Genomic DNA, 27,711 nt, shown 5'->3' with positions numbered 1-27,711 from the left:
GTCGCTCCATTGCTCTGATTGGTTGTAGGTCTATCCAATTGAGTGCAGAGGCATTTTCTTTCCTGGTTAGGTTGAAACATGCCTCATAATCACAGCCTAATGGAGCAGTATCAGACTCATATTCTGACTAGAGTATGACGACTTCAGGCTAGATTAGTTCATCATTATAAGTAAATTATAACTGAAAGTTATTATAAAGTGTTACCCAAGTGGCTAAATTACTACAGAGGATGTCAGGACGCCATTACTTCGAACAGGTAAACTCACTAGTCCGCTTTTACAGTCTCTGTGTGTTTATAATTATGCTCTTACAAACTATTCCAACGTTTCTAATGTTTTAAACAAAGACTAAAAGCTTAATTGTGGTGGCGTTGAAGTCATGCAACCGTGGTGTTTAATTCTGGCGATTTAATATAGGCTTCAAAATGTATTGAAGTTGTGTTCATTTGCATGGGTACCCTGGCGGGTCTGCGGCTATGCAACAAACTGCGATGCACTGTGTATTGTGACACCTTTCTATCAGAACCAGCATTAACTTCTTGAGCAATTTGAGCTCATCTGTTTGATTGGACCACACAGGCCAGCCTTCGTTCCCCACGTGCATCAATGAGCCTTGGCCATGCCCCTGTCTCCGGTTCACCACTGTTCCTTCCTTGGACCACTTTTGATAGATACTGATCACTGCAGACCAGGAACACCCCACTAGAGCTGCAGTTTTGGAGATTCTCTGACCGTCTAGCCATCACAATTTGTCTCTTGTCAAACTCGCTCAAATCCTTACGCTTGCCCATTTTTCCTGCTTCTAACTCATCAACTTTGAGGACACAATGCTCACTTGATGCCTAATATATCCCACCCACTAACAGGTGCTGAAGAGATAATCAGTGCACTTTACCTCTCCATATTCTGTCATAATGTTATGCCTAATCATTGTAGGTATTGCTTGCATGGAACTCACCATTTTTTTTAGTGCTGATCTTGATGGATGAGCTGGCTGGTCCTTGGCCGACGCTGTTGAATCCCTTCACAGAGACCAGATACTGTGTGTTTCCCTCCAGCCCTGACAGAAGCATGGTCGTCTCATTCCCCGCCGTCCTCTTTTTCTTCCCCGTCTCCTCCTGCTCAATGTCTTTCCAGAAGCTCACCTGTTCCCAACAAGGCAATTTGCCATTCATTCATTCCTTAATTTAAGATTTTTTGCAGTGATACAGAAAATGAGACTGGGTTGCCTCAATAAATGAGAGAATGAGAGTCGCCAAATTTATGTAATATTGTGCCATTTGATTTAAATAACTGTCATACATTTTGCATGAAGAGCATAATAGGCGAGCATGTGATATCTCCCGGCGATTAAATCTGATAATCTTTCTGAACTGTGTAATACTGCATAGAATAATTTCCTTCATTCAGAAAGCACAACTGTTGTCTGTTGAGAAGACAATGATGAAGAAAAGTTAAGGGTGAACGATCATGTACGTGACTCAAGTTTCAAAACCTAGTGAGCTGCCACTGTCTACACATCGTTGCTGTCAGGCGGAAACCTTGTATCTCCATATTCCGTGATTTTTTTTTTCATAAATCATTACTTTGTCACCTTTTACTGTACATCTGTCTGTGTATTTGCAAATATTTAACCAATGAAAAGTATTAAAAAGAGCTTGTGACTAAACCTCGTAATTCCATTGGATCTTCAAACTGTCAGTCAAACCTCATAACTCCACGCGCCTCTATTGTGAATTTTAAAGGCTGATTTATTAGGGGTGTGCACATGTTCTAGACGAGATCTCGTGCCACGAGATTAAAATGTGACGAGATTTCTCGCGATGATGGAGCGTGAGTGTGAAATTAGCATAGAATATGCCACCGCTACGTTTACATTACATCCTCCACTGTCGTTTCGCCTTTTTCTTGAAATAAAAACGATTTAATTCAGTTGGATAACGGTTGCTTCAATTGTAAAACTATTGTTGAACTATTGTTAATAGTTTACAATTAGTTTACACAAGCTGCAGTCGCACGCACACACACAGTGCAGCAGGAATCACAGTTCACTGATCACGTGACGGGAGTAAGGTGAGATGATTGACAGGACCATGGCGGATGATTTGTGCGCAACAGAGCCACAAAACTGTTTTCAACTTTGATAATAATAAGAAATGTTTCTTGTGCACCAAATCAACATATCAGAATGATTTCTGAAGGATCTTGTGACACTTAAGATTGGAGTAATGGAAGCTGAACATTCAAAATATATATTTTTAAAACATATCATTGAATATACTTTAAAATATTTTACAATAGAAAAGAAAAACTGTTTGGCACAAATCCTTCTATTCATTCATTCATCTCTCTCTCTAACCTCGTAGCCTTGGGGTCTTCCAGGGCCAGGGATGGGCGGCTTCCATGTCACTTTAATTTCGGAGGAGGAGATGGCGAACGCCTGCACTTCCGAAGGAGGCTCCCTGGGTTCTGCATTTAAAACCAGTACACTTCAGATTCCACATCAAATAACACATAAAACACATAATAAATCACTCTATACGCCTGCTTGACGATGTGTTAGGGATACATTTCATCAGTATCTCTTATGTGTTATCAGCCAGAGCGACCAGTGTAAATGGTAAGTTGTGAAGCCCTGTGATCGTGAAGGAAAATCCTGAGAGAAACGCTGTAAGACTGAGAGGTGACAGAGACACAGAACATCCATCACATTAGTAGCAGTCACAGGAAACGGCACTTGCACGGTTACCGTAAAATCAGCCTGACACAGTGTGATCTCACACTTTAATGGTTTGGTCCTCTTGACAATTTCTGTGTGTGCAGTAAATGTTTTTTTTTTTAAAGGTCAAAAAAGTCCTCAAAAGTAATGTTTTGGTCATAAAACCACAACTGAGATTACGTAAATTAAAGGGATAGTTTCCACAAAAAATATCTCATAATTTGCTGACTGTCAAGTACAACTTCAAAAAGAGTGCAAAAGCATCAAAAAAGTAATATTTATGATTCATATTCTAAGTCTTCTGAAACTCTTGATATTAACTCTAGCACTTCTTGACCAATTTTAATTGTTATTTTGAATCAGATCTTTTGATCCCATTCATCTAAACTCATCAGTTTCTCAAGTTCAACCCCATTTGAAATGGGTCACCACATACTGTACTTTCATTTTATGAAAAAGAACAGCGTGAACATATTTTATAATATGTATTTTTGTGCGCTGAAGTGTACTGAATGTGAATCTTAAACCCCCGCCAAAAAAAACCAAACACTTGTGGATAATATAAATTGAATTTGGATTTAATTAAATAAAGGGCACTTTAATGACTATGTTCATATATGTCAAATAATAATATAATAATGTCAAAATAAAAGGACATTTTAAATCATTGCTTTAATCTTTTGTCATGCTTTAAAGAATTACACTTATTTTGATGTTGACTAAAGCATAAAACAACTTGATTATCATTTTAACAGTAATATGTTATTTGATATTACATTTAAAGTTAATTCATGTTAAATGTATTAAATTGCAACTCAATTCAAAAATGAGCAGATTCAACATACAAGTTTCACTAGTAATTACATTAAAGCACATTCGACAGTACACTTCAGCTATATTTCAAAGACAATATAAATAATTATGAAATTAAATATCAAGATGTGCTCCTACTTGAGTGGGTCAGAAAAGTGCTCTAAACTAACTGCATTTGATATATATTTAAACTACAATGCAATTTAATTTTGATTTTTCGCTCTCGTGCACTGTATTTTGGATTTTGCATTTTGAATTCCTTGCTATACGGTAGTACCTCTACCTCAAAATTGGGACACAATATCATATAGTACATCCATCCACAGCCCTGGTTTAGTCGTTGTGTGATGAACTTCAAAGTTTGAGAAACTCTGTCTGTACTGTTGAGCTGCACTTTATTGAAGTTATATAAGACAGCAATAAATCCCATCAATCAGAGCCCTGCGCACTTATGACCCTCACCTCCTTCTGCAGAGAACACAGTAACCACCCCGCTGAAGGGCCCATCTCCTTTGTTGTTATACACCCCCACCCGCACCTCGAACGGGGTGAGAGGGGGGAAGGTCTCGTCTCTGTATTTATAGGTGGTGGAGTCCGCTGAGGTCACCATTTTCTCTTTCCATCCACGTGTGCCATTGGCCCGGAACGCCACGATGTAGCCGAAACCTTCTCCATTTTGAAATTCTTCTGAGACGGGCTGAGAAAAAAAAAAGAAACATTAATATGAGCCCTGGAATCTTTCTTTTTCTTTTTCTTTTTTTGCAGGGCGATAATAACATTGTTTACACTCATTCTGAAAATATTGCTCAAAATATTTGAGTTTGCTTAGGTAAAAAAAAAAATCTCTGCAACAAGATCGGAAATTGGAAAAAGGATCCTAATAATAGCCTACACAGCCAGCTGAGCTCGGTGAAATGAGGGGAGGGTAAACGGTCATGCAGCAGGTTATTTGTGAAGACTTTTGGCTGGGAATTATCAGCCCTGAAGAGGTAGTCTGGCCAATTATTTGATTTGTAATGTGTAAAAAATTGCTTCTTCCAGGTAAGCATAGATGGTGAAATCCTTTGTAAGTTTTGCATCATTTTTGTTTGCTCTGCTGGGGCTAGTTAAAAGTAAGTACAATTCAACTGAATTCACTTTTAAAGCTGCTGTACGTAACTCTTTTTGTGTTCAAGATTTACAAAAATTACATAATGAGAATGTACAACATGAATCCATTTTCCAAACCGCGATTTTGTCTTACCCTGAATCATTATGGTACACTTATAATAAGTGTTTATATTGGGACTATTTCAGACCGGTCTGGTAGGAACCGCTGCGGAGGAGCACAGTCCTTGCGTGACTCGCCATAGACATAAACAGAGAGAAGTAGCTCCGGCTGCAATGTTCTTCCGCAGGACGCATGCAGCTCTGTTTATTAACTGCTAGAGCGCAAAAAGTTACGGACTGTAGCTTTAAAATTCAATCATGAACTGTAGACAGGGATGTTAAATGTGTAATGAATATTAAATGCATATTATCTTCAAGAGTCAACATGAAATCAAAATTGAGCCTATCTACAATCTTAGAAGTACAGTTCACCCAAAAAGTTCAGTCATTTTCTCATTCCTATGTCGTTCCTAACTCGTAAGACTTTCATTCATCTTAGAAACAAAAATTAGGACAAGCAGTTTAATCAACTCAAACAAACACACCCCTCTCTTCATTGCTCCGCCCCCAAAATGCACAAACACGCAATGCAAGAGCGGATGTCTCTTTATCATAGCAGTAGCAAAGCAATATAAAGCTTCACAATAAAATAAAGCAAAGATTATGAATGAACATGGATGAACAGAAATTAACATATAGTATACAAAAGTATATACAAGCAAGAGTTGGTTGTTAGTCACCAGCAGCACCTACTCAAAACCAATAATACTCATGTATTGAGCAAAAACAATGCAACATCTCCATCCATTTTTAGGCCTTCCCACTTAGGCCTCTCCAGCGCCAGAAAGCTTTTCTAATATTAACATGGAGTTCTATGTGCAAGTGTAATTTTCCCTTAAGTTCGCCCTTATGTTTCCCTTAAACCTAAGGGTGTTACAGAAAATGTGTTAAGTGTTACTTAAGGGTTTCTTTAAGTGAAACGCCATAAACACTTCCCCTTAAATGCTGTTTTTTTCACTTAAGTAATCCCTTTAAAAGCGTTAAGTGTTGCAAAAAAACCCCTTAACGGTAATTTCCCTAAGTAACATTTCTCGTTTACCTGCGGCAAAAGTCAGGAGGACTAGCCGAGGTAAGGCTGTTCCAGGCGGGTTACATGAGCGCGAGCTCCTGGTGATCGCCGGGATCTCCCAACATTTTTAAATAGGCGCTATCTTTACAAATAAACCACAGATTTGAACTTTAAACAACTACATTAACAACTCTTAAAACGACATTTCGTGACACAATAACAGTATTATTTTTCAATTTCGCGGCCGCACACACTATGAAAAGTGCCAAAGGACGCGTGTCAATTTCGCTTCAAACGCTTGCTTTTTACGCGCGTAAATCTCGCTTTGGACGCGCGAATGCATTCAAAGTTTCAAGCGTCAAACTAGACGCGAATTTGACGCTCTATTCACGTTTGGTGTGAACGCAGCATTAGAGTTAGTGTTTTGCATATCTATGGCGACTTTTCAAACGTGAATCCAGGATCGCTGTCGTGAAACACTTAAATGTTTCCCTTACCTAAGAGAAATGTTTAAGAGATTATTTGCAACACCCTTAAGTTATTCTCTTAGGTAAGGGGAAATCGCCCCTTAAAGGGTTAGTTCACCCAAAAATGAAATTTCTTCCATTATTGACTCACCCCAATGTTGTTCCACACCCGTAAGACCTCCGTTTATCCTCGGAACACAGTTTAAGATATTTTAGATTTAGTCCGAGGGCTTTCAGCCCTTAGAATGTAAGTGTAAGCACACTTTGCTGTCCACGTCCAGAAAGGTAATGAAAACATCATCAAAGTAGTCCATATGTGACATCATTTGGTTAGTTAGACTCTTTTGAGAGTTCACGCGCCACAGTGACGCTGCTGACGTAAGACGCTGTGACGTGTTATCTGGTGCGATCACAGGGGTCACGTCACAGCGTCTTACGTCAGCAGCGTCACTGTGGCGCGTGAACGCGGATTCAAACTAAACCGGAAGAGAAGACAGTGCTTAATAAAGTCTTAGTTTTTGTTATTTTTGGACCAAAATGTATTGTCGACGCTTCAAAAGAGTCTAACTAACCAAATGATGTCACATATGGACTACTTTGATGATGTTTTCATTACCTTTCTGGACGTGGACAGCAAAGTGTGCTTACACTTACATTCAAAGGACTGAAAGCCCTCGGACTTAATCTAAAATATCTTAAACTGTGTTCCGAGGAGGAACGGAGGTCTTACGGGCGTGGAACAACATCGGGGTGAATCATTAATGGAAGAAATTTCATTTTTTGGGTGAACTAACCCTTTAAGTATCATACTTGAGGGAAACACTTAAGGTGCTTTATGCAACCAGGCACTGACCTGTTATTTCTCTGACCTTTTCTCTTTTGTAATGTCTTTCTACAGTCTTTCTTCAAATCTCTCTCTTGCTCACTACTGCTGATTGGCTACAAGTTTAATGTGGCACTTGATCTGATCTACTTTCAACAATGTTTTTCAGAAATCGCTCACTGCACCTTTCATTTAGACTTTTATTAACATATGAAGATTGATTAAAGCACATAAATGGAGCACATCAAACACAGTAAACAGAAGTTAAACCATACTTGCTTGACTAACAAGAACAAACCTCATTGGTTCTCGCACATCAAGCAAGCACGTTTGAGCATTTATTGACTTTTTTAATCATCATAGTTTAGAGTGAATTAACTTTCAATGGAGGGACAGAAATCTCTCAGATATCTCACACTGTTATATCACACTGTTACAATTGATACAAAACGAAAAACAAGCAAAATAAATCTTGTCTAAACAGTCTTGCGTCTATGATGTCTTTTTGAATTTAATATTCACAGATGCTAACAGAATAAACTTAGCCTACCACAATCAGCTGCTGAATCCATTGCTCTGAACAGAACATGAAAAGCTTTTCATGAGGAGAATTATTCCAGGATTATTCCTCAACGCGTCTCAAAATGATGTAGCTGAAGTGTAGCGCTTCACTTGAAGTATTTGTTTGAGTTGATGAGGGTGTTGACGCATGGATCGCCTCACTATTTGAATCTCAAAGAGCATGCGCTCCGTGGGCGTGGTCGCATTACCGGATAATGAAGAGGCTTGCGAACGACTGACATCTCTCTCTTTTCAAACAGATTACATAAACACAGAATATTTGTTTTCGATTTGAGTAACATTATTTAAAACCTGACATTTTAACGTTTCTTTAGACAAATGTCTCATGTTTGTGTGATACGTTTTTTTACTAAGCTACAGGTCATTTTCTGAAGAGAATCAGATTAGATATCATTTACAGAGAGGCTGAAGATCGTGCATCATCTCTGTTTTATTTATTTTGCAAAAAGCACAACAATTAGTTTTTATTGTGACTGTACACAAAAAATAGAAACTTAACATGATGTATAACACTTGCCTGAATGATAAAAAATGACAAAAAAAAAGAGTCTCTTTGGCACTGATAAGAAAAAAAGCAAATCGGTCGACCGCCGACTCGAGGGGGTTAAAAAAATAAAAGCCAGATTAGCTTTAAGATAATTAATATGCATAGCTAGTCCAGTTCAATGTAAATAGTTAAACATGTTCCCATTGAAAGAGGCTAGTAACTCGCCTTTTATGTGATCTTGTCTGATCAATATTTTGCTGAGCAAAAAGCTCTTTTTTTCATCAAACAGCTTCAAAAACACACATAAGCTTTAAATATGTATCCATAAATATTTCAATTTCCATATTTTTCCAGTTAAATGACATCTTTTGTTATGTCAGTTCCAAGAAAGTAGCAATACTAAATGGCACAGAATTACATCAAAATGTCAGAGAGTCCCAAATGAATCCTGAGATTTTCTGTTGTAATGAAACAGATCATTTGAGAATGTCAAGCACTTGATGATGAGCCTGAACACATCAATTAAAGATGTGCTAATCCAACATATTCAAGACCCGGCATACAGCGAGAGCTCGCCATTGTTCTGTGAACCATATCAATGTCTTTTCAAAGGGCTCGGTTCAGGCCCTCCAGTAAATAAACTCTGCGGGTGACGACATTTTGCAAATAACGTGTCAAATATCAATTAATGCAGTGCAATGGATGTAACTCCGGAAATCACCTGGTTAATGTAAATGGTAAATATTAAAGCTCTGCTCTAGGTTGAAGTCCTTTAACACTTCACTGTTTAAACTTTTCTTCAAATGTATAGTACTAATATAGATTTTTAACTCCTCTGCCAACATGTTGTTTGTCGTTATGCACAGATGATTTTATGTACAATAAAAGTAATCCACACAAACCAACCCACAATGTGAGTAAATCACTCGCATATGCAAGTAGGCTAAATCTTCACTCTGGGCGACTAAATAATATCTATCATTAGCCATTGGCTAATAAATGCTTATATTTTACTCGCCAGTTTATGTGTGTTAGAGGCTAAGAATACGTTTAGCATAGATATATTTTCACTCGCTGAACACTTAGAGAAACAGAGTTTCGCTCTCCGTCAAGCGATCTGTCTATTTCAGTTCAGCTCAACAGATGCGCAGCGTATCTGTATTTGATGTACCGTAAACTCTAGTGTGAAGGCGCACTACTTGCCGTCGCTTTGCTGAGAGCACTGTTTCTCTCTCTCTCTCACACACACAACACACATGCAAAGAGAGAGTCTTAAATACCACGCAGAATCGACGTGCTACATGTAAACCACATTCTTTGTTGTATTTTCCGGTCAAAACAACAGAGTTCATTTGGAATTATTCAGCTTTTAAGAACAAGCTGAAGATATGCGGTTTCTCCGGTAGTGGGCGGGACTAATGCGCAAACGGCAATCTCATTGGCTAGTGCTGATCTATTGCCTTCACTGTTTTGATTTCAGCAAATCAGTTCGAGCGAATGCAGACAACGTGATTAATATTCATGAACCCAGCAGCTCATCAATCCTTAGTGCGTTGTATATTGTTATTAGTAGAAGAATTAGTAGTAGTAGTAGTATTATCTTATTAAAATAAAAAAATAAAAAAATAAAAAAATAAAAATATATATATATATATATATATATATATATATATATATATATATATATTATTAAAATATTTATATTAGGGCTGTCAAACGATTAATGGCGATCTATCAAAGTTTGCTTACATAATATGTGTGTGTACTGTGTATAATTATTTTGTATATTTGAATAAACATGTTTATATTTCAGAAATATTTGAATGTATAAACTGTAAAAATATTGATATAATTTATATTATATATAAATATAAATATTTTATATATAAATATATAAATATAAAAAAAACATTTCTTAAATATTTACATGCATGTGTGCATATTTATATACACATACTAATTATACACAGTAATCAATTTCACAGCACTAATATAAATAAAATAGTATATCAGTCTGGCGAGTAAACAAAAAATGTTCTAGCCAATGGCGATTCAAGGGTCGCAAACCTTCTAAAGACATATGGAAACATAATGTGAGGAAAATTTAAGTTATTTAAGCTATTGAACAAAAATCTTTCCTCTCCACCACAACTCTAAAGTTTGATTTGAATTACACATATTTTTCTAAAGCACCCAAATGGTTCTTGTTCTGGAAGGTTGAGTAGGAGGGAGTAATTTGTGAATGATTCACTGACTGAATACGTTACTCTTGGAAATGTTTTTAGTCAAAATTCGGACTATATTTCTCGCCATTCCTAGTTTATAGCTTTAGATATTAACTCAAAATTGCGATATATAACCTCGGATTGCGATAAAAAAGTAAGAATTGAGAGTTATAAACTCGAAATAGCAAGAAATAAAGTTGGTATTGTTGGATATAACAAGCAACTGTGAAGGGAAAATAGCCTGAATTTGGAGATACAAAGTTACCTTTTTTTATTTTGTGGCAGAAACAAGCATTCATATAAAAATGAATCTTTTTTAAGAGTGCACTTAAACACAGAGATTACTAACATGCTATTATAAAGACTGAAAGCACTTTCGCTGATATGACTTCTATTTTCTGGCAGACCTTTTGCCCATTGCGGTGAGTATTTGCAATGTGGTTTAGCATTTTGCAGTGCTGAAACACACAAATTATTCTTTTTCTGGATTCTGGAAGGTTGTATAGAGTCGGCTGGTCACACAAGTGGATATTTCCTGCAGTCAAAAAAATTATTTTTTAGTTTTGTTCACTTTACCTGAACAATTCATGTTGAATTAATGCCATTTTGGCTATTTTTCATTTCAACATGATTGTGTCATGTTAAACTGACTTAAAACTGTCACTCGTTGGTTAAACATAAAGTTTTAATTTTGAAATAACATGTTTCAATCAAGTAACCCAAAGAAATAAGACTTTCACTACCCATCATGCTTTGCAAAGGGGCTGAATTCGGAGAGTAAATGTTTAAATAAAGTGCAATTTGATGCATTTTTAACAAGATGAGAAAATGGAGAGACTTTTTAATGCTTAATGTTTTGTTATGTTGGTGTTTAAAAGTTTGTGTTATGTTAGTGTTTTTGGAGGTTACCATTGTGGTGAAGTGAAGAGCATGTGCTTGGGGTGAGGACCTGCTAAATCTATTAAAGTTGTTTTAATAATATAAAGCAAGTTAATCATGTGAAAATACTTTCCATGATTTTTTTATGTTCATGCAAAGAGTAATTTTTTTGAGTGTATTTGCTGCCTCCGTAGTCATCATTGAATAATGGGGAAAACGGGTGATATTCATTAATTTATAACATAGTAGTAACTTGACTAAATGGGATTCATTGGAAGTGATGCAAACATATCGGCTTAACATCAAGGATTACATTTAAGATAGCATGATTAATTGAAGTTCAATAAAAAAAATGAATTCAAGTTAAAAATAAGTATTTAAATCATGTTTAGTGAATGTTATCTGTTCATGTTAAGATAATGTGGTGTAATCACGTGGAACCACTGTCCACGATTAAATCATGTTCAACCAATGTGCTATTTTTTTGAGTGTGTCCAGATGCTGACAGTTTCCTCGCTGCTTTCTTTAAAAGAGGTTGGACACTTGCTTGATGTTTTTTTGAGGACAAGATATCAGAGTCTGTCCGCGACACCTGCTAGGCATTTAATAGAATGGAATGCAATCTATTAAGGGAAATTTAATTAAAATGTAAGCCGGCGGAATTAAATCTTAGGCAATTTTAATAATTGACAAACACCTGTACTCTCTTCTCTTTTTGGCAGCGAATCTGTCCGTCATGCCAATTTTTGACTGATTTCCACCCGCTTCTGAAATTATCACATCCCTTGGCGGCAACACCTAAAATAAGATGCAGACGGATGATGGGAGAGAATAGACTGTACCTTCACATTGAATACATAAGCACACACTTTTAGTGCTGTGGCTGTGTAATTAACTCGCTCTACTTTTGTTGGAATTGAATTAACAGCCCTTGAACCAACATTATTGGTGCTGGCTGAGCTTTTCTGCATGGGGCGACCAATAAATGGCCACTTTAAAAAGGAAAAAGCAGTTCTGCTACAAAACGATGTGGAACACGCGTCTAAAAAGGCTGTTGGGCGAAGGAGTGGCACCCACGGTGCAAATGAAGTCTGCTGGTGGTCTGATATCGGCACGCATGGCGTGCTGCGGCAGGCATCAAATAGGAAGTAGGGCAACTGTAATGGTCCAGTCCATTGCTCCTAGTGCCCGTAATACTTTTTCTCTTTCTGCAGACACTAATGAGCAGACGGGGCGAGCTGTTTAGTCATTCATCCTGTTTAATAAGCAGCGCTCTGCCCAGCCGCCCTGGTCTTCCACAACCACCCAGAGATGATTGCAGAGGCAGCACAGCAGCCGGTTCACGTGCCACGAATGCCAAAGCAGCACGACATCTTCTCAAATACACTAATATTGATTGGAGATGCAGAGCCAATTCAGTGCTTCTAAAGTGGTTAATCGGGACTCAGATAAACAGGGTGGAGCTAAAACGTCTATATGGGACAGTGCCCACAGACGCTGTATACAATGATGAGGAGGCTATGTACACACAATCTGTTTTCTGGGATTGACAACAGTATTTACTAACAGGTGTGACTGTTGCATTTTCTGTTCACCATATAGGTGACTTGAATACTGCCTTTTATGCATAAATAATAAAAGTCAAGCCTTTTTTGTTCGCCCAGTAGGGACCATAGCAGCAGGGACTAAATATAAAGATGGTAACTTCCACAACAAAGAAAAGTTTACAATTTAATTTCTAACCAAACTCACTCTCAAAATGCAGGTGTATCCTGAAAAAGTCAGTTTTATAAAAAGCAGATTATCATATTTTGATGTGCCAATACAGTTTTACAGCAGTGTAATCTGAGACAATAATCAATCTCATATGTCGTGTTGAGAAGTCTGATTCAATGTAGGCAGTTGGTTTGCATAATGAAGTACAAATAAATGTTTTACACATTTTTTTACCAGTTCCTTCTATTTAGAAGTTCAATATTTAGTTAATTACTGCTGTTTGTCACTATGTTTTGAATACAAACAATGTTTTCTAGTTGAATTTATTGTAATATTTTTTGTGCCAGAGAAACTAATTGACCATTTTAACGACTCTGAAGCGGTAGCGTGCCAAGCCACCTGCTACTCAAAATTAAAAGCCTAAAACCTAAAAGTCAGATTGCAATTATTTTGTCATATACTGACAAAATAAAGATTATATACTATATATATATATATATATATATATATATATATATATATATATATATATATATATATATATATATATATATATATATATATATATATATATATATATATATATATATATATATATATATATATATATATATATATATACAGTATACCAGGCATAACATTATGAAGTGAATAACACTGATTATCTCTTCATCACGGCACCTGTTAATGGGTGGGATATATTAGGCAGCAAGTGAACATTTTGTCCTCAAAGTTAATATGCAAAAAGCAGGAAAAATGGGTAAGTGTAAGGATTTGAATGAGTTTGACAAGGGCCAAGTTGTGATGGCTAGACGACTAGATCAGAGCATCTCCAAAACTGCAGCTCTTTTGTTCCCGGTCTGCAGGGGTCAATATCTATCAAAAGTGGTCCAAGGAAGGAACAGTGGTGAACTGGCGACAGGGTCATGGGCGGCCATGGCTCATTGATGCACGTTGGGAGCAAAGGCTGGCCCGTGTGGTCCGGTCAAACAGAAGAGCAACTGTAGCTCAAATTGCTCAAGAAGTTAATGCTGGTTCTGATAGAAAGGTGTCAGGATACACAGTGCATCACAGTTTGTTGTGTATGAGGCTGCAAGACCAGTCAGGGTGCCCATGCTGACCCCTGTCCACCACTAATAGCGCCAACAGTGGGCATGTGAGCATCAGAACTGGACCACGGAGCAATGGAAGAAGGTGGCCTGTTTGATGGTCCTACCATCCATGTAGATGTTACTTTGACACATACCACCTATCTAAGCATTGTTGCAGACCATGTACACCCTTTCATGGAGACGTTATACTCTGGTGGCTGTGGCCTCTTTCAGCAGGATAATGCGCCTGCCACAAAGCAAAAATGGTTCAGGACTGGTTTGAGGAACACAACAATGAGTTTGAGGTGTTGACTTGGCCTCCAAATTCCCCAGATCTCAATCCAATCGAGCATCTGTGGGATGTGCTGAACAAACAAGTCCGATCCATGGAGGCCCAACCTCTCAACTAATAGGACTTAAAGGATCTGTTGCTAACATCTTGGTGCCAGATACCACAGCACACCTTCAGGGGTCTAGTGGAGTCCATGCCTCGACAGGTCAGTTTTTTTTTTACATATTTATTACATATTTGTAACACGTTTACTTAAATGATAAAAATTAAATAAATCTATTACTATAGTAATAACACTATTGTACTATTAAAAAAACAAGTAAAAATTATATAAATAATAATAATTGTAACAACAGAACATTTACAGTACAGCACTTACATGTATGGCTGTCTTAAGCCTGGTCCACACTGTTTAATTTAATCGTAAGTTGAATAAGGAAGGTGGTCTGGGGGATGCTTGATATTTTACTTTATAGTGTGTTAAATATGGATTTTTTAAAAAATCCATCAATTTGCTTCAGAAGGCCTTTATTAACCCCCCGGAGCCGTGTGTATGTTTATGATGGATGGATGGATGCACTTTTTTGAACTTCAAACTCGTGGGCCCCGTTCACTGCCATTATAAAGCTTGGAATTGTCAAGATATTTTTTAATATAACTCTGATTGTGTTCATCAAAAGAAGAAAGTCCAATACACCTAGGATGGCTGAGGGTGAGTAAATCATGGGGTAATTTTCATTTTAAAGTGAACTAATCCTTTAAGGGATAAAATTATTACTCAGGGTTCAGGTCAAATTCCGAGCTCGGAGCCCTCTCCATGGCCAGCACACAATGTCTGATTATATTTAAGTGCGAACCCTTGAACTGCACTAAGCCATATCATGTTCTCACAGCCATGCATTGTTTTTGACAATAAACATAAACTGAAAAATGAACTGAACTGGAGAATATCGAGTATATGATACAGTATCACTGTATCATATACTCGCCAATGCAAATTTCTACTTGTATTTGGCGCTTGGCGAGTGTTAAAGGGTAACTAAACCCCTGCTCAGAGCTTAACTCCACCCACTGGCAATTTTCAAAAAATGCTGAAAAAGTGGGCAGAGCCCGGCGGAGACAGAGGGGACGAACCGAGGGCGGGGCTGAGCGGAGGGCGTGCACCTGAGACCCGCAGTGACGGATTGATTGACAGCTGTTTGACTCGCGAGTTGCAAAGATGGAGAATGACTGGAGTGACGCCAGCATTGCAACAAAGCGGTCATTTCTCCTACCTTCACCTGTAGTGGAGGAGGGTGGATTGTCTGTAGACACAAACCCGGAGCCTTATCAATGCGAGCCGCTGGCTCAAACTGCGTTAACTCCCGATGCCGACGATGCTAGTGAAGCAGCCGCGCAAGAGAACTGACCTAATCTATCTGCGTCCGCGGCAACCACTTGCGTGTCAGGGTTTGAAAGCACGTCTCATGTATGAAAATTATCTGTACACATGACGGGCGGCAATAATATCGCAAGAAAAGCCTTACGTGTACTGACAACTGCATTATTTAACCGTATTTTCTTCAATACAATGTTAAAGCAAGTGTCAAGTTAGTTTCATTCATAATGTTTCTACTTCATGCAACATGACAGTTCATACTGGAGTGAAGCCGTTCTCATCATGTGATTGGGGGAAACATTTCTGAGGGCGTGGTGAGCTTGTGCCAGGGGCGCGGATAGTGAGCCGTTGGAGGTACCATCCTACGTCACGATGTACCACAACGTCCAATAGGAAAATTAAACTGCAGTAGCCACCGTTCAACCTTAAGAGGGCAGCACTTTGGCGGTTTTACACCATATTTTATAGAATTAAAACACTTTATACTCAAATGTCAAAACATTTACTCGAATCAATGAACAGCATTAATAAAGCCCCAGTATTACAGATCATTAACTAAAAAAAGTTGGTTTAGGGTTTAGTTACCCTTTAATGTTGGACGTGTGGTCGCTATGAAAAGTAATAACACAATGTCAACAGGCATAGGGCTTTAACCCCTAATGAGAGATGTAAATAATGGTTAATGTAAAGGATGTGTGCTAGAAAAGGTTCAATTCTAGGCATGGGAGACAGAACTGAAGTATTACTAATTTCATAAAGCTGCTCAGTCACCATTATGTCCTTGAGTAAGGCACTTGGGGTCCGGGGGGACAGTCCAATTAATGCGCTGCAAATCGTTTTGGTTTAAGAGCGTCTGCTAAATGATATGTAATTTAATATGATGTACTAGGTGTTCCAAAATAGCACCTGAAGCCCCCGTCAGGATACCTGCTAATATGCTGCTTAATACGATACAGCAGTAATGAATTCATGCTTGAGAATTCTCCTGAGCATTTAAAATAGACCTCTTGTAAAGCAAACATTACATTTAAAATGTGTTTAGAGCTCTAAGCAACGTTTCTGGTATATAGACATCTTCTGCATGTTGTGAATGCGGTAAGGGGCGTATAATTGAACTGTCATCGCCAAAGCAAAATTAAAAATACGATTATTCTGTAGTTACAGTAATAACTTCCTCAAGGGGATATAAACTCAGGAAGTCATCATGGCAAAAATATTCCATTGCATCTGGAATGAGCGTTATCATCTTTAATTTCTCACTAAGGTACAGTTCTCCTAATATGAAAGTTTGTGCTGCCCCCTTGTGGGAAGAATTATTTGTGTTTTGAGTTTTATGTGTTTTGTCCACGCAGAGCCTCCGTAGTTCAGTTATTTTACTAACAATCCTTCAGCAAGTCGATCTCCCAGAGTGTTAAAGGCTGTAAATCATTATTTTGGTCCCTGGCAATTATCTGTCTGTAAGTATTTGTTTGATAAGTGATCTTAGCTTCCTTTATATTCCAAATTGAGTAATTTTAGCATGTTTTCTATTTGTAATTTGTAAGGAAATATGTGACGCTAGTACTGTTAGCTTCCCTATGGCATTTTCCATGTATATTAGCTTTGTGCTATTCTCTCGCTAATGCGATCGTTTTTGAGGGTTTAGTTAATTCTAAGCTACTTATTTTATATTTGCATTGTATATTCTCCTTATTGAGATTGTAATATGTTTTCTTTTTGTTTCTGTATGTTACAGTTTTACAGTCCTTCCAGTAAAACACACTAAAACAGCAAGATGCTTCCTAGTTCTTTATTGGAGACTGTTAGCTATCTGTAAAGCTAGTTCACACACACTAGTAAAGGCAGAATAGTAAAAAGACATATGGAAGGTCAGCCAAAAGTCGATACAGAAGACAACACTGCTGTCCCGGATCGCCAAAGCACATACAGCAACGTTGGTGACCTGTGGGAAACAAGATCGAACTGTTCCAACATCTCACGGACCAGTCAGCGGTCACGTGCCAGTCAGCGGTCACGTGCCAGTCAGCGGTCAGGTGCCAGTCAATGGTCCAGTGCAAGCGTTTTGGCAGCAAAGGCACGTGCTAGAGCAGCTGCCGCTCAAGCACAGGCAGCATACGCTGAAAGAGAAGCAGAGGTGATAAAAGAAAAGGCCCACATCGAAGCTGAAGCTACAAAAAAGAAAGCAGAGCTCAGCGCTGACCTCCTCAGACTGCGTCTACAGAGTGCAGCTGCAGCTGCTAACGCCGAAGCAGAGGTCCTAGAGGCAGCAGCCGTGGATGAAGGTGGAGATACCTGGTTTCCTAAAAACAGCGACAACGTCGTCGAACCCATACCAGTTCCACCTCCGCCGGCTAATACCAGCTTTAACTCTGCACAAGCTACCGCACAAGTGCTTCCAGCAGTCCAGCGAGTAAAGTACAGTGGTGAATTTGTGCAAAATAAAGTCAAAGAGCTCAGCATACAAAACAGTGAGATTAGTGAATATCAGTTTCAAGAGCTACCAGTGGTGCATTCCTCACAGTATGGCAGCAACAGTGGAGCAGATCATTCTAATGGCCAAAGCTTGTTCAAAAATGCCCTTTTCACATCTTACTCGCAGCATCCAACCCCAGTTACTACTGACCACAGATTTCAGCCACACTCTATGAATCAGTCTGCCCCTTTCCAGCCCAGGCTATCGTCTCCACGCCCTGTTGTCAGTGCAAACGAGTCCAATTCCCCAGCCACATCAGACTTAGCTAAATATTTGGTTCGCAGAGAGTTGGTTAGCTCAGGGCTCCTGACGTACGATGATAAGCCTGAAAATTACTGGGCTTGGAAGGCATCTTTCGTGAACGCTACAGAAGGACTCTATTTATCCCCAAGAGAGGAGTTGGATCTCCTCTGCAAGTGGTTAGGTCCCAAATCATCAGAGCAAGCGAAACGATTAAGGGCTGTACACACCTACGATGCCACAACTGGTGTCAAAATGGTGTGGCAAAGACTGGAGGACAGTTATGGGTCCCCTGAAGCAATAGAAAATGCTCTCCTGAAAAAGTTGGAAGATTTTCCCAAAATCGCAAACAGAGAAAATCACAAGTTGAGGGAGCTTGGTGATCTAATCTCAGAGCTTGATGCTGCCCGTGTAGATGGTCTCTTACCTGGCCTGAGTTACCTAGATACGTCCAGGGGCATCACTCCTATCGTTCAAAAACTTCCATTCCACCTCCAAGAGAAATGGATTACTTCAGCTTCTCACTACAAAGAGTACCACCACGCTTCGTACCCGCCTTTCCCTGTTTTCGTGAAGTTTGTGTGCGACAAAGCTAAAACTCTTAATGACCCAAGCTTTGCCCCCTTGCTTTCTGCTGGTTGCCCAAGTGTTTATAGGCCTGAAAGACTGAGCAAGCCCAACTTCAAAACCACAGTATCTGTTCGTAAAACTGAAATAACTGCTCCAAAAGGCTATCGTGGCCCCTCTGACCAAAAGGTGGTTGACCCAGATAAACTGTGCCCGCTCCACAACAAACCACACTCCCTTCGCAAGTGTCGTGGTTTCAGAGCAAAGACCTTGGATGAGAGAAAGGCCATTCTGAAGGAAAATAATATTTGTTTCAAGTGTTGTTCCTCCGTCAACCACATGGCAAAAGACTGCGACGCAAGCGTACATTGCAATGAGTGTAAAAGCGACCACCACACCACCGCGCTGCACCCTGGACCAGCACCCTGGAAAACGGAAACTCCAGGCTCTGTAGCCCCAGACGGACATGGCGGGGAGCAACCAGAAAGTCCTATCCAGGCCATTGTGTCCAAATGTACAGAGATCTGTGGCAAAGGTAACAGCTCACGTTCATGCTCCAAAATCTGTCTAGTCAACATTTATCCTGCTGGACACAAAGAAAAGGCAGTGAAAGCCTATGCTGTGTTAGACGAGCAAAGCAATAGGTCTTTAGCTAAGACAGAATTCTTTGAGATCTTTAACGTCAACACAGGCACCAAAGTTTACACTTTGAAAACCTGCTCAGGTGTAGGAGAGACAAGGGCGCGCCAAGCTGACGGTTTCATAGTGGAGTCTCTCGACGGCAACATTAGCGTCCGGCTTCCCACATTAATCGAGTGCAACATGCTCCCAGATGATCGATCTGAGATTCCGACACCGGAGGTCGCAATACACCACTCTCACCTCAAGCATTTGGCAGCCAAGGTTCCAGATTTGGACCCAAATGCTTCAATACTGATCCTCCTCGGTCGGGACATACCAAGAGTGCACAAGGTCAGAGAGCATTACAACGGCCCCCACGATGCTCCGTACGCCCAGCGCCTCGACCTTGGCTGGGTCATAATAGGTGAGGTTTGTCTTGGGGGTGCGCATGTGCCAAGCAAAGTCAGTGTTTACCGCACAACTGTGTTGAACAACGGACGCACATCTCTTTTGGACTCCTGCCCCAACTCATTCCATGTCAAAGAAAAGGTCCTGGGCACTGACTCCCCATTTAACTCTTCGAACACGACCAGCTTGATTGACATAGACGAAAATGACTGTCTCTTCAACAAACTGTTCATGAGAACTCCACATGATGATAAACCTGCCATGTCAGTGGATGATGAACTCTTTCTGAAGATCATGGATGAGCAAATGTTTATGGACGAGTCTAACAGCTGGGTGGCGCCATTACCCTTCAAAACAAACAGGAACAGACTACCCAACAACCGAGACCAAGCGGTCAAACGTCTCAATTCGCTGTGTCGCGTGCTTGACAAAAAGCCCCTCATGAAAGAACATTTCTTGAACTTTATGCAGAAAATGTTTGAGTCAGGACATGCAGAACCCGTTCTACCACTCAACAAAGACCAAGAGTGTTGGTACCTACCGTTTTTTGGTGTCTACCATCATCGCAAACCTAACCAGATACGTGTAGTGTTTGACTCTAGTGCCACTCACGAAGACACCTCTCTGAACAATGTTTTGTTGACCGGCCCAGACATGAACAACACACTTATTGGGGTCCTCTTGCGTTTCCGCAAAGAACCTGTGGCAATCACTGCAGACATAGAGCAAATGTTCTATTGTTTTGTCATTCGTGAGGACCACCGCGACTTTGTGCGTTTTCTGTGGTACGAAGGTAACGATCCCACAAAGGCCATCAGAGAGTACAGGATGACTGTACACGTGTTTGGAAATAGCCCGTCTCCCGCCATAGCAATATATGGTCTACGGAGGGCAGCGCTGGCTACACAAGAAGAATACAGTGACGAGGCCAAACAGTTTGTCCTTAAAAACTTCTACGTTGATGACGGACTGGCTTCCTTTTCTTCAGACGCCAGCGCCATCCAAACTTTGAAAAGCACCAAAGAAATGCTTGCAGACTCTAACATTCGCTTGCACAAAATAGCCTCCAATAGCCCAACTGTAATGGAAGCATTTCCATCAGAAGAACGTGCAAAGGAACTGAAAAACCTTGACCTTGGTGCAGAACCCCTGCCCTTACAGAGAAGTTTAGGGCTTAACTGGGATTTGCAAAATGACTGTTTCACCTTCATTGTGTCAAGAGAAGACAAGCCATTCACAAGAAGGGGCATTCTTTCTGCAGTTAACAGCCTGTATGATCCCCTTGGGTTTGCAGCCCCCATCATCGTACAAGGCAAGGCTCTCATCAGAGAATTGTGCTCAGAGAACTGTGAATGGGACACTCCACTGCCAGCAGGAAAAGAAGCACAATGGAAATCTTGGAAAGACTCGCTTGTTGACCTTGAGAAACTACAAATTCCTAGACAGTATGTGAACACGTCACTGCAATCTACCTGTCAAAGAGAGCTGTGTGTCTTTGCAGACGCTTCTACATCAGCCATATCAGCAGTGGCGTACCTTCGAGCCATAGACACAGTAGGTCACGTCCACGTAGGCTTCTGCATGGGCAAGTCTAAATTAGCTCCTAGACAAGTCCACACAGTACCTCGCTTGGAGCTATGCGCTTCAGTTCTGGCGGTGGAGCTGGCAGACATGCTACTAAGTGAACTTGACATCGAAATTCACAAAGTGAAATACTACACTGACAGCCGAGTAGTCTTAGGCTACATCAACAACAGCAGCCGAAGGTTTTATGTCTACGTCGCCAACCGTGTTGCTCGAATCAGAAGGTCATCTGAACCCAGTCAGTGGCACTTTGTGAGTACGGAAATCAATCCTGCCGATCATGGAACACGGCATGTGCCAGCTTCACTACTGAGTTCTACCAATTGGTTGACTGGTCCAGACTTCTTGAGGAAAAGCGATGGGGAGTGTCCTGTGGAATCAAACTGCTTTCAACTTGTGGAACCTGCCACAGACATTGAAGTCCGCCCACAAGTCTCAACATTTGCAATTAATACTGTGACAAAATTGCTCGGCTCACACAGGTTTGAACGCTTCTCCAGTTGGAAACGTCTTACACAAGCTATAGCCAAACTCATTGAAAAGGTCAGGTCTTTCTCAAAAGCTCCTGAATCAAATGAACCGAAGATGGACGCTCTAACACAAGCAAAATTAGTGATTGTACGAACTGTTCAAGGCGAGACATTTGGAAAAGAATTAAAAACTTTGAACAAAGGAGAGGACATACTAAAACACAGTCCACTGAAGAATCTCAATGTGTTTTTGGCCAAAGAAGGACTGGTGCGAGTAGGAGGACGTGTGACTTCTGCCGATATAACTCAAGAACAAAGCCAGCCCATCGTTATTCCAAAGAAGCATCACATTGCTGCTTTGCTGGTTCAGTTCTATCACAAACAGGTTGTGCACCAAGGTAGACTCATCACAGAAGGAGCTATCAGGTCTGCTGGACTGTGGATCCTTGGAGGGAAAAGGTTGGTGACAAATCTTCTCAACAAATGTACAACCTGCCGCAGGTTAAGAGGAAATGTACAACAACAAAAGATGGCAGACATTCCATCTGATCGCCTCATCCAATCTCCTCCTTTCACACATGTTGGGGTGGACGTGTTTGGTCCATGGAACATCAGCATCCGCCGGACAAGAGGTGGTGTGTTAGAGAACAAGCGCTGGGCAGTAATGTTTACCTGTTTAGTTACACGAGCAGTTCACATCGAGGTAGTTGAGTCTCTCTCCACTTCAAGTTTCATAAACGCTCTCAGGAGGTTCCTGGCCATAAGAGGCCCCACCAAGCTCTTTCGATCAGATTGTGGAACGAACTTCGTTGGAGCGTGCAAAGAGCTTCAGATAAGTTCAGAAGATTCAGAGCTTCAATCCTACCTCAAAAATGAGGCATGCACTTGGAAGTTCAATCCACCTCACTCCTCTCACATGGGAGGGGTGTGGGAAAGAATGATCGGAGTGGCCCGACGTATTTTGGACGCTATGTTGCTGAAAGTTCACTCTCCAAATCTGACTCATGAAGTACTTGTGACGTTCATGGCAGAGGTAACAGCCATAATGAATGGTCGTCCATTAGTACCTGTGTCTTCCGACCCTCAACAACCCGATTTGCTGACACCAGGAGCCCTTCTCACTCAGAAAATCTGTCCTGTCTCTATTCCACCTGGAGACTTTGACCTAAAGGATTTGTACCGGAAGCAATGGAAACAGGTGCAAAGTCTTGCCAACTCATTCTGGAAACGATGGCGAGAAGAGTATCTGGCATCCCTTCAACCAAGAAGAAAATGGCAAGCAGATCAACCAAACTTAGCCATTGGTGACGTTGTTCTTCTAAAGGACATTCAGGTCAAAAGAAACGAATGGCCTACTGGACTTATTGTGGACACTTATCCTGGTCGAGATAAAAGAGTACGTAAAGTAGACGTACGGATAATTAAAGAAGGCACTGCTAAGGTGTACTCAAGACCTATTTCTGAAATTGTGTTATTAGTTAAAGGTCAATAGTGATATAGCAGTATATCAGACGGGGAGTGTGCTGCCCCCTTGTGGGAAGAATTATTTGTGTTTTGAGTTTTATGTGTTTTGTCCACGCAGAGCCTCCGTAGTTCAGTTATTTTACTAACAATCCTTCAGCAAGTCGATCTCCCAGAGTGTTAAAGGCTGTAAATCATTATTTTGGTCCCTGGCAATTATCTGTCTGTAAGTATTTGTTTGATAAGTGATCTTAGCTTCCTTTATATTCCAAATTGAGTAATTTTAGCATGTTTTCTATTTGTAATTTGTAAGGAAATATGTGACGCTAGTACTGTTAGCTTCCCTATGGCATTTTCCATGTATATTAGCTTTGTGCTATTCTCTCGCTAATGCGATCGTTTTTGAGGGTTTAGTTAATTCTAAGCTACTTATTTTATATTTGCATTGTATATTCTCCTTATTGAGATTGTAATATGTTTTCTTTTTGTTTCTGTATGTTACAGTTTTACAGTCCTTCCAGTAAAACACACTAAAACAGCAAGATGCTTCCTAGTTCTTTATTGGAGACTGTTAGCTATCTGTAAAGCTAGTTCACACACACTAGTAAAGGCAGAATAAAGTTATTTGCCTGGTGACAGTTGGGGCCTGAGTATTTAATAACTGCAAGAATAACTGTCATTTCAGCGTACATCTGTTCCACAATTCCCCAGTTAATCTCACCTTTAAATGGCCTCATTTGAAAACCTTTTTTAAAATGTGTTTATGCGCACAAAACTCACAGCAGTGCACAGAAGCAAAAGTGACACTCCATGCTAGTATCCTCTTTACATGGTAAGAGAAATGTTTGGATGTTTCTTCAGCGTTGTAAAATCTCAGCTAACAAACAGATGTTCCAAAAACATTCGTTTCAGGGGAATAGCGTTTTGAATATTCAAGGTTAATGATCATTTTAATCTCTCTCGTGTGACTAAACTTAAAATTATTTAAACAGTTTCCACATGGCATTGACATCAACTGTCAAGCTTTGTAGAGGACAAAACAACATCATAGCAATATATTCATATGATTTGTACGCTATGATATTCATATGATTTGTATGCTATATTCCGTGTCTTCTGAATCCATTGGATATGCTGTAGCTTTTAAATATCATTCTCCATTCCACATATAGGAAAATGCCTGGCGTGTAGGTTACGACACATCCGAGATCCAATGGTGTTTTGGTGTCAGTGAGGTCAAACCTGGAACAGCGCATGGATGTGTGATTTTTCAATTTGCACGTACATGAATGAAGCACGATTCCAAAGTGGTAGGGAAGATTATCAGTGGATACATTTAGAAGAAGTTACAGACAAATTCATAAGTCATCAATACCATTATTTGCTTACTGGCTAATCCCTAGAAAAAAAGTATTCATTTTAGGCAACTTTTTTTTTTTTAGAAAAATAATACTTTTTTAATATACTTTAAAATAATTTACCTAACCCTTAAAGGCATACCTCATTTGAGGCATCATTCACTAAGTTAGACATCAACCTTTTTTAGTATTCCTCAATCAATTCATTATAATCAATATAACAAGAAAAAATAAAATAATAAAAGAATGACTGTTTTCACTTTCATTTTTTGTAAAAATTGTATAGGGTCGCTAACAACTCGAGGTATGTAATAGTGTAAGTATATTTATTCTGCACAAGAATAATTTAATCTTTGATGACTGAATAAGTGCAGTTCCCCTTTATTCCACAAGGTGGAAATGTCTGATAGTAACTCACTCATAGTTATCGCAGGCAGAAAACAAAAGAATAGGAAGTATCTTGAGAGTAACTTGAAATGGCTCAGCGATTTACTGCAGAGCAAGTACGCAATCAAATATTAGTGTCAGTGTCACTTGATGGTGGATCTAGAGAAGAAGCTGTCAGCGATCAAAATATTGATTTTGAAGATGTTGAAAATTATAGTTTTTAGAATATGTTTGAGATGGCGAATTTGAGCCAGATGCTGAATGTACTGAAATGTACTGATGATGACAGTGATGATGGTTTAAAACATATGCTCAAACTGAACCCTTCCAAGCTCCAAAAGCTAACAAAATATGCTTTATTTTATTCTTCTGTAATTGTTACTCTAATATCAATAGAGTTTTATATTTTCGCAACAGGTAGAGATCAATCCGTGTTAGATATAGATCCGGGTTGCTAAAGATCCAAATATGTAATCATGATTGGCAAAACATTCATGCATTTAAGGGTTAAATGCAAACTGAATGTAATGTTTTTTGGGCCTAATTCGGACCTAATTGCATGTTATTTACAATTAAATAAATATGTATTACAATTAAAATTAACATTAAAGGATAAAAATATAATATAATAAACCTATAATACATCTTCTAAAATGGCAAAATAGGCCCTTTAATGCAAATAATAACAAGAGAGAACACACTTCCCATTTATGTTGTTGACAGCAAGGTTTGTGCAATGAAACTTTGTCGTATTTTGGCAAAAATTAATCTGTCACTTGGTCAAAGCTTATGACAACTGATGCCAACATGAACAGGCTGTGTGATATACCCTTCATCTACAAATCAACAAGACATGGATATGGATTTACAAATATTTAGTTTTTCCTATTCAGCTTATGCCATGTTAAAGGGGTCATGAACTGCGTTGTTTTATTGTTTTATGGGTAACATTTTACAATAAGGTTGTATTAGTTAACATAAGTTAATGCATTAGTTAACATGAACTAACCATAAACAACACCTCTGTTCAGCATCTTTCTTTGTTAACGTTAGTTAATAAAAATCCAGCTCTTCATGGTTTGTTCATGTTAGTTTACAGTGCATTGACTAATGTTAACATAATTATTAGTTAATGTTAACTAATATAGTTAAATTATGTTAACTAATGAACCTTATTGTAACGTGTTACCATGTTAATTTATAAATTCATAATTTATAAATAAAAGGCATTTTTCCTACCCTGATTTTAGTCCTCTGCTCTGAACGCTCTGTTTTAAGGGGCGTGTCTGCAGTGAGAGTTCAGTGTAAACACCCACTGCTGTGATTTGCTAACGATTTTCCATTTGAAATAGTATTACTCTCTCTTTTAAAGCGTTTTTACTATTACAGCTCTCATGGTTAACTAATCATGAAAAGTGTTGCATTATATTTAGTTCTATGGCATTATATTTAGATCTATGGCATTATATTTAGATCGTGGCATGAAAGGTTGCAGTGATGCAGTATCATAGTTGCAGCATTTTAGCCGATCACAGCGCATGAAAGCAGTGATCTCATCATTGCAACTCAGTTTTCTGTACACTAACGAATGCTTTCATCTTCACTAACAGTGCAAACGTGATATAGTTAAGAGATTCGTTGAATAAAACAGGAGTCACTGATAAACTCTCGCAGTTTGATTGACAGGTTCAGTATGTGCTGCTCCAATGATTGCAAAGGGAGCTTTCTTTGATCGCTTTCTTTATAGAATTTATTCACCGTTAAATAAGAGAAATACCGACTAAGAGAAACAACGCAAGTTAACGTTTAGTTACTGGTTTGATTTACTGACACACAGACAAAGAACATCTGACTATATGAAACATTACATTTCAGATCATTACATATCAGAAATCAGGCATTAGAATTAACACAGTTACTCACATGTTGCATTATTGTCGAGCCCAGGTACTGCACAATATTTTGTAATCCTCAACGGCATGTTTATTGCTTGGTAGCTCGATCTGGTTTAAAGGAACACTCCACTTTTTTTGAAAAAAGGCTCATTTTACAACCCTTGAGTTAAATAGTTGAGTTTTACCGTTTTTGAATCCATTCAGCCGATCTTTGTATCTGGCGGTAGCACTTTTAGCACAGCTTAGCATACATCATTGATTCTAAACAGTCCATTAGCATCTCATTCAAAAAATGACCAAAGATACTTTCAATATTTGTCCTATTTAAAACGTGACTCTTCTACAGTTACATCGTGTGCTAAGACAAACTGAAAATGAAAAGTTGCGATTTTCTACACCTATATGGCTAGGAACTACTTTCTCATTCCTGCGTAATAGTCGTGGATCTTTGCGGCTGTACCATGGCAGCAGCGGCGCAATGATGCGTTGGTATTCTGTGAAACATGGTGGTAGTATACACCTTCGACTTACTATCACAGCCCTTTACAACACACAGA

At 39.3% G+C, this 27,711-nt stretch overlaps 1 protein-coding gene across 1 annotated transcript in view; it reads right to left on the bottom strand.

Moving 5' to 3' along the window:
- cntn5 (contactin 5) overlaps positions 1 to 27,711 on the bottom strand; it is a 460,526-nt gene that overhangs the window by 5,464 nt on the left and 427,351 nt on the right. The window contains exons 19-21 of the mRNA XM_079825767.1: positions 3,995 to 4,229; positions 2,360 to 2,469; positions 959 to 1,145 (exon numbers count right to left, since the gene is read on the bottom strand). Of these exons, the coding sequence (XP_079681893.1) occupies positions 959 to 1,145; positions 2,360 to 2,469; positions 3,995 to 4,229 (532 nt within the window). The remainder of the gene's footprint in view (positions 1 to 958; positions 1,146 to 2,359; positions 2,470 to 3,994; positions 4,230 to 27,711) is intronic.

The sequence above is a fragment of the Gobio gobio genome (assembly GCF_949357685.1).
Source record: "Gobio gobio genome assembly, chromosome: 9".
Taxonomy (NCBI): domain Eukaryota; kingdom Metazoa; phylum Chordata; class Actinopteri; order Cypriniformes; family Gobionidae; genus Gobio; species Gobio gobio.
This window is presented reverse-complemented; position numbering and strand designations above follow the sequence as displayed.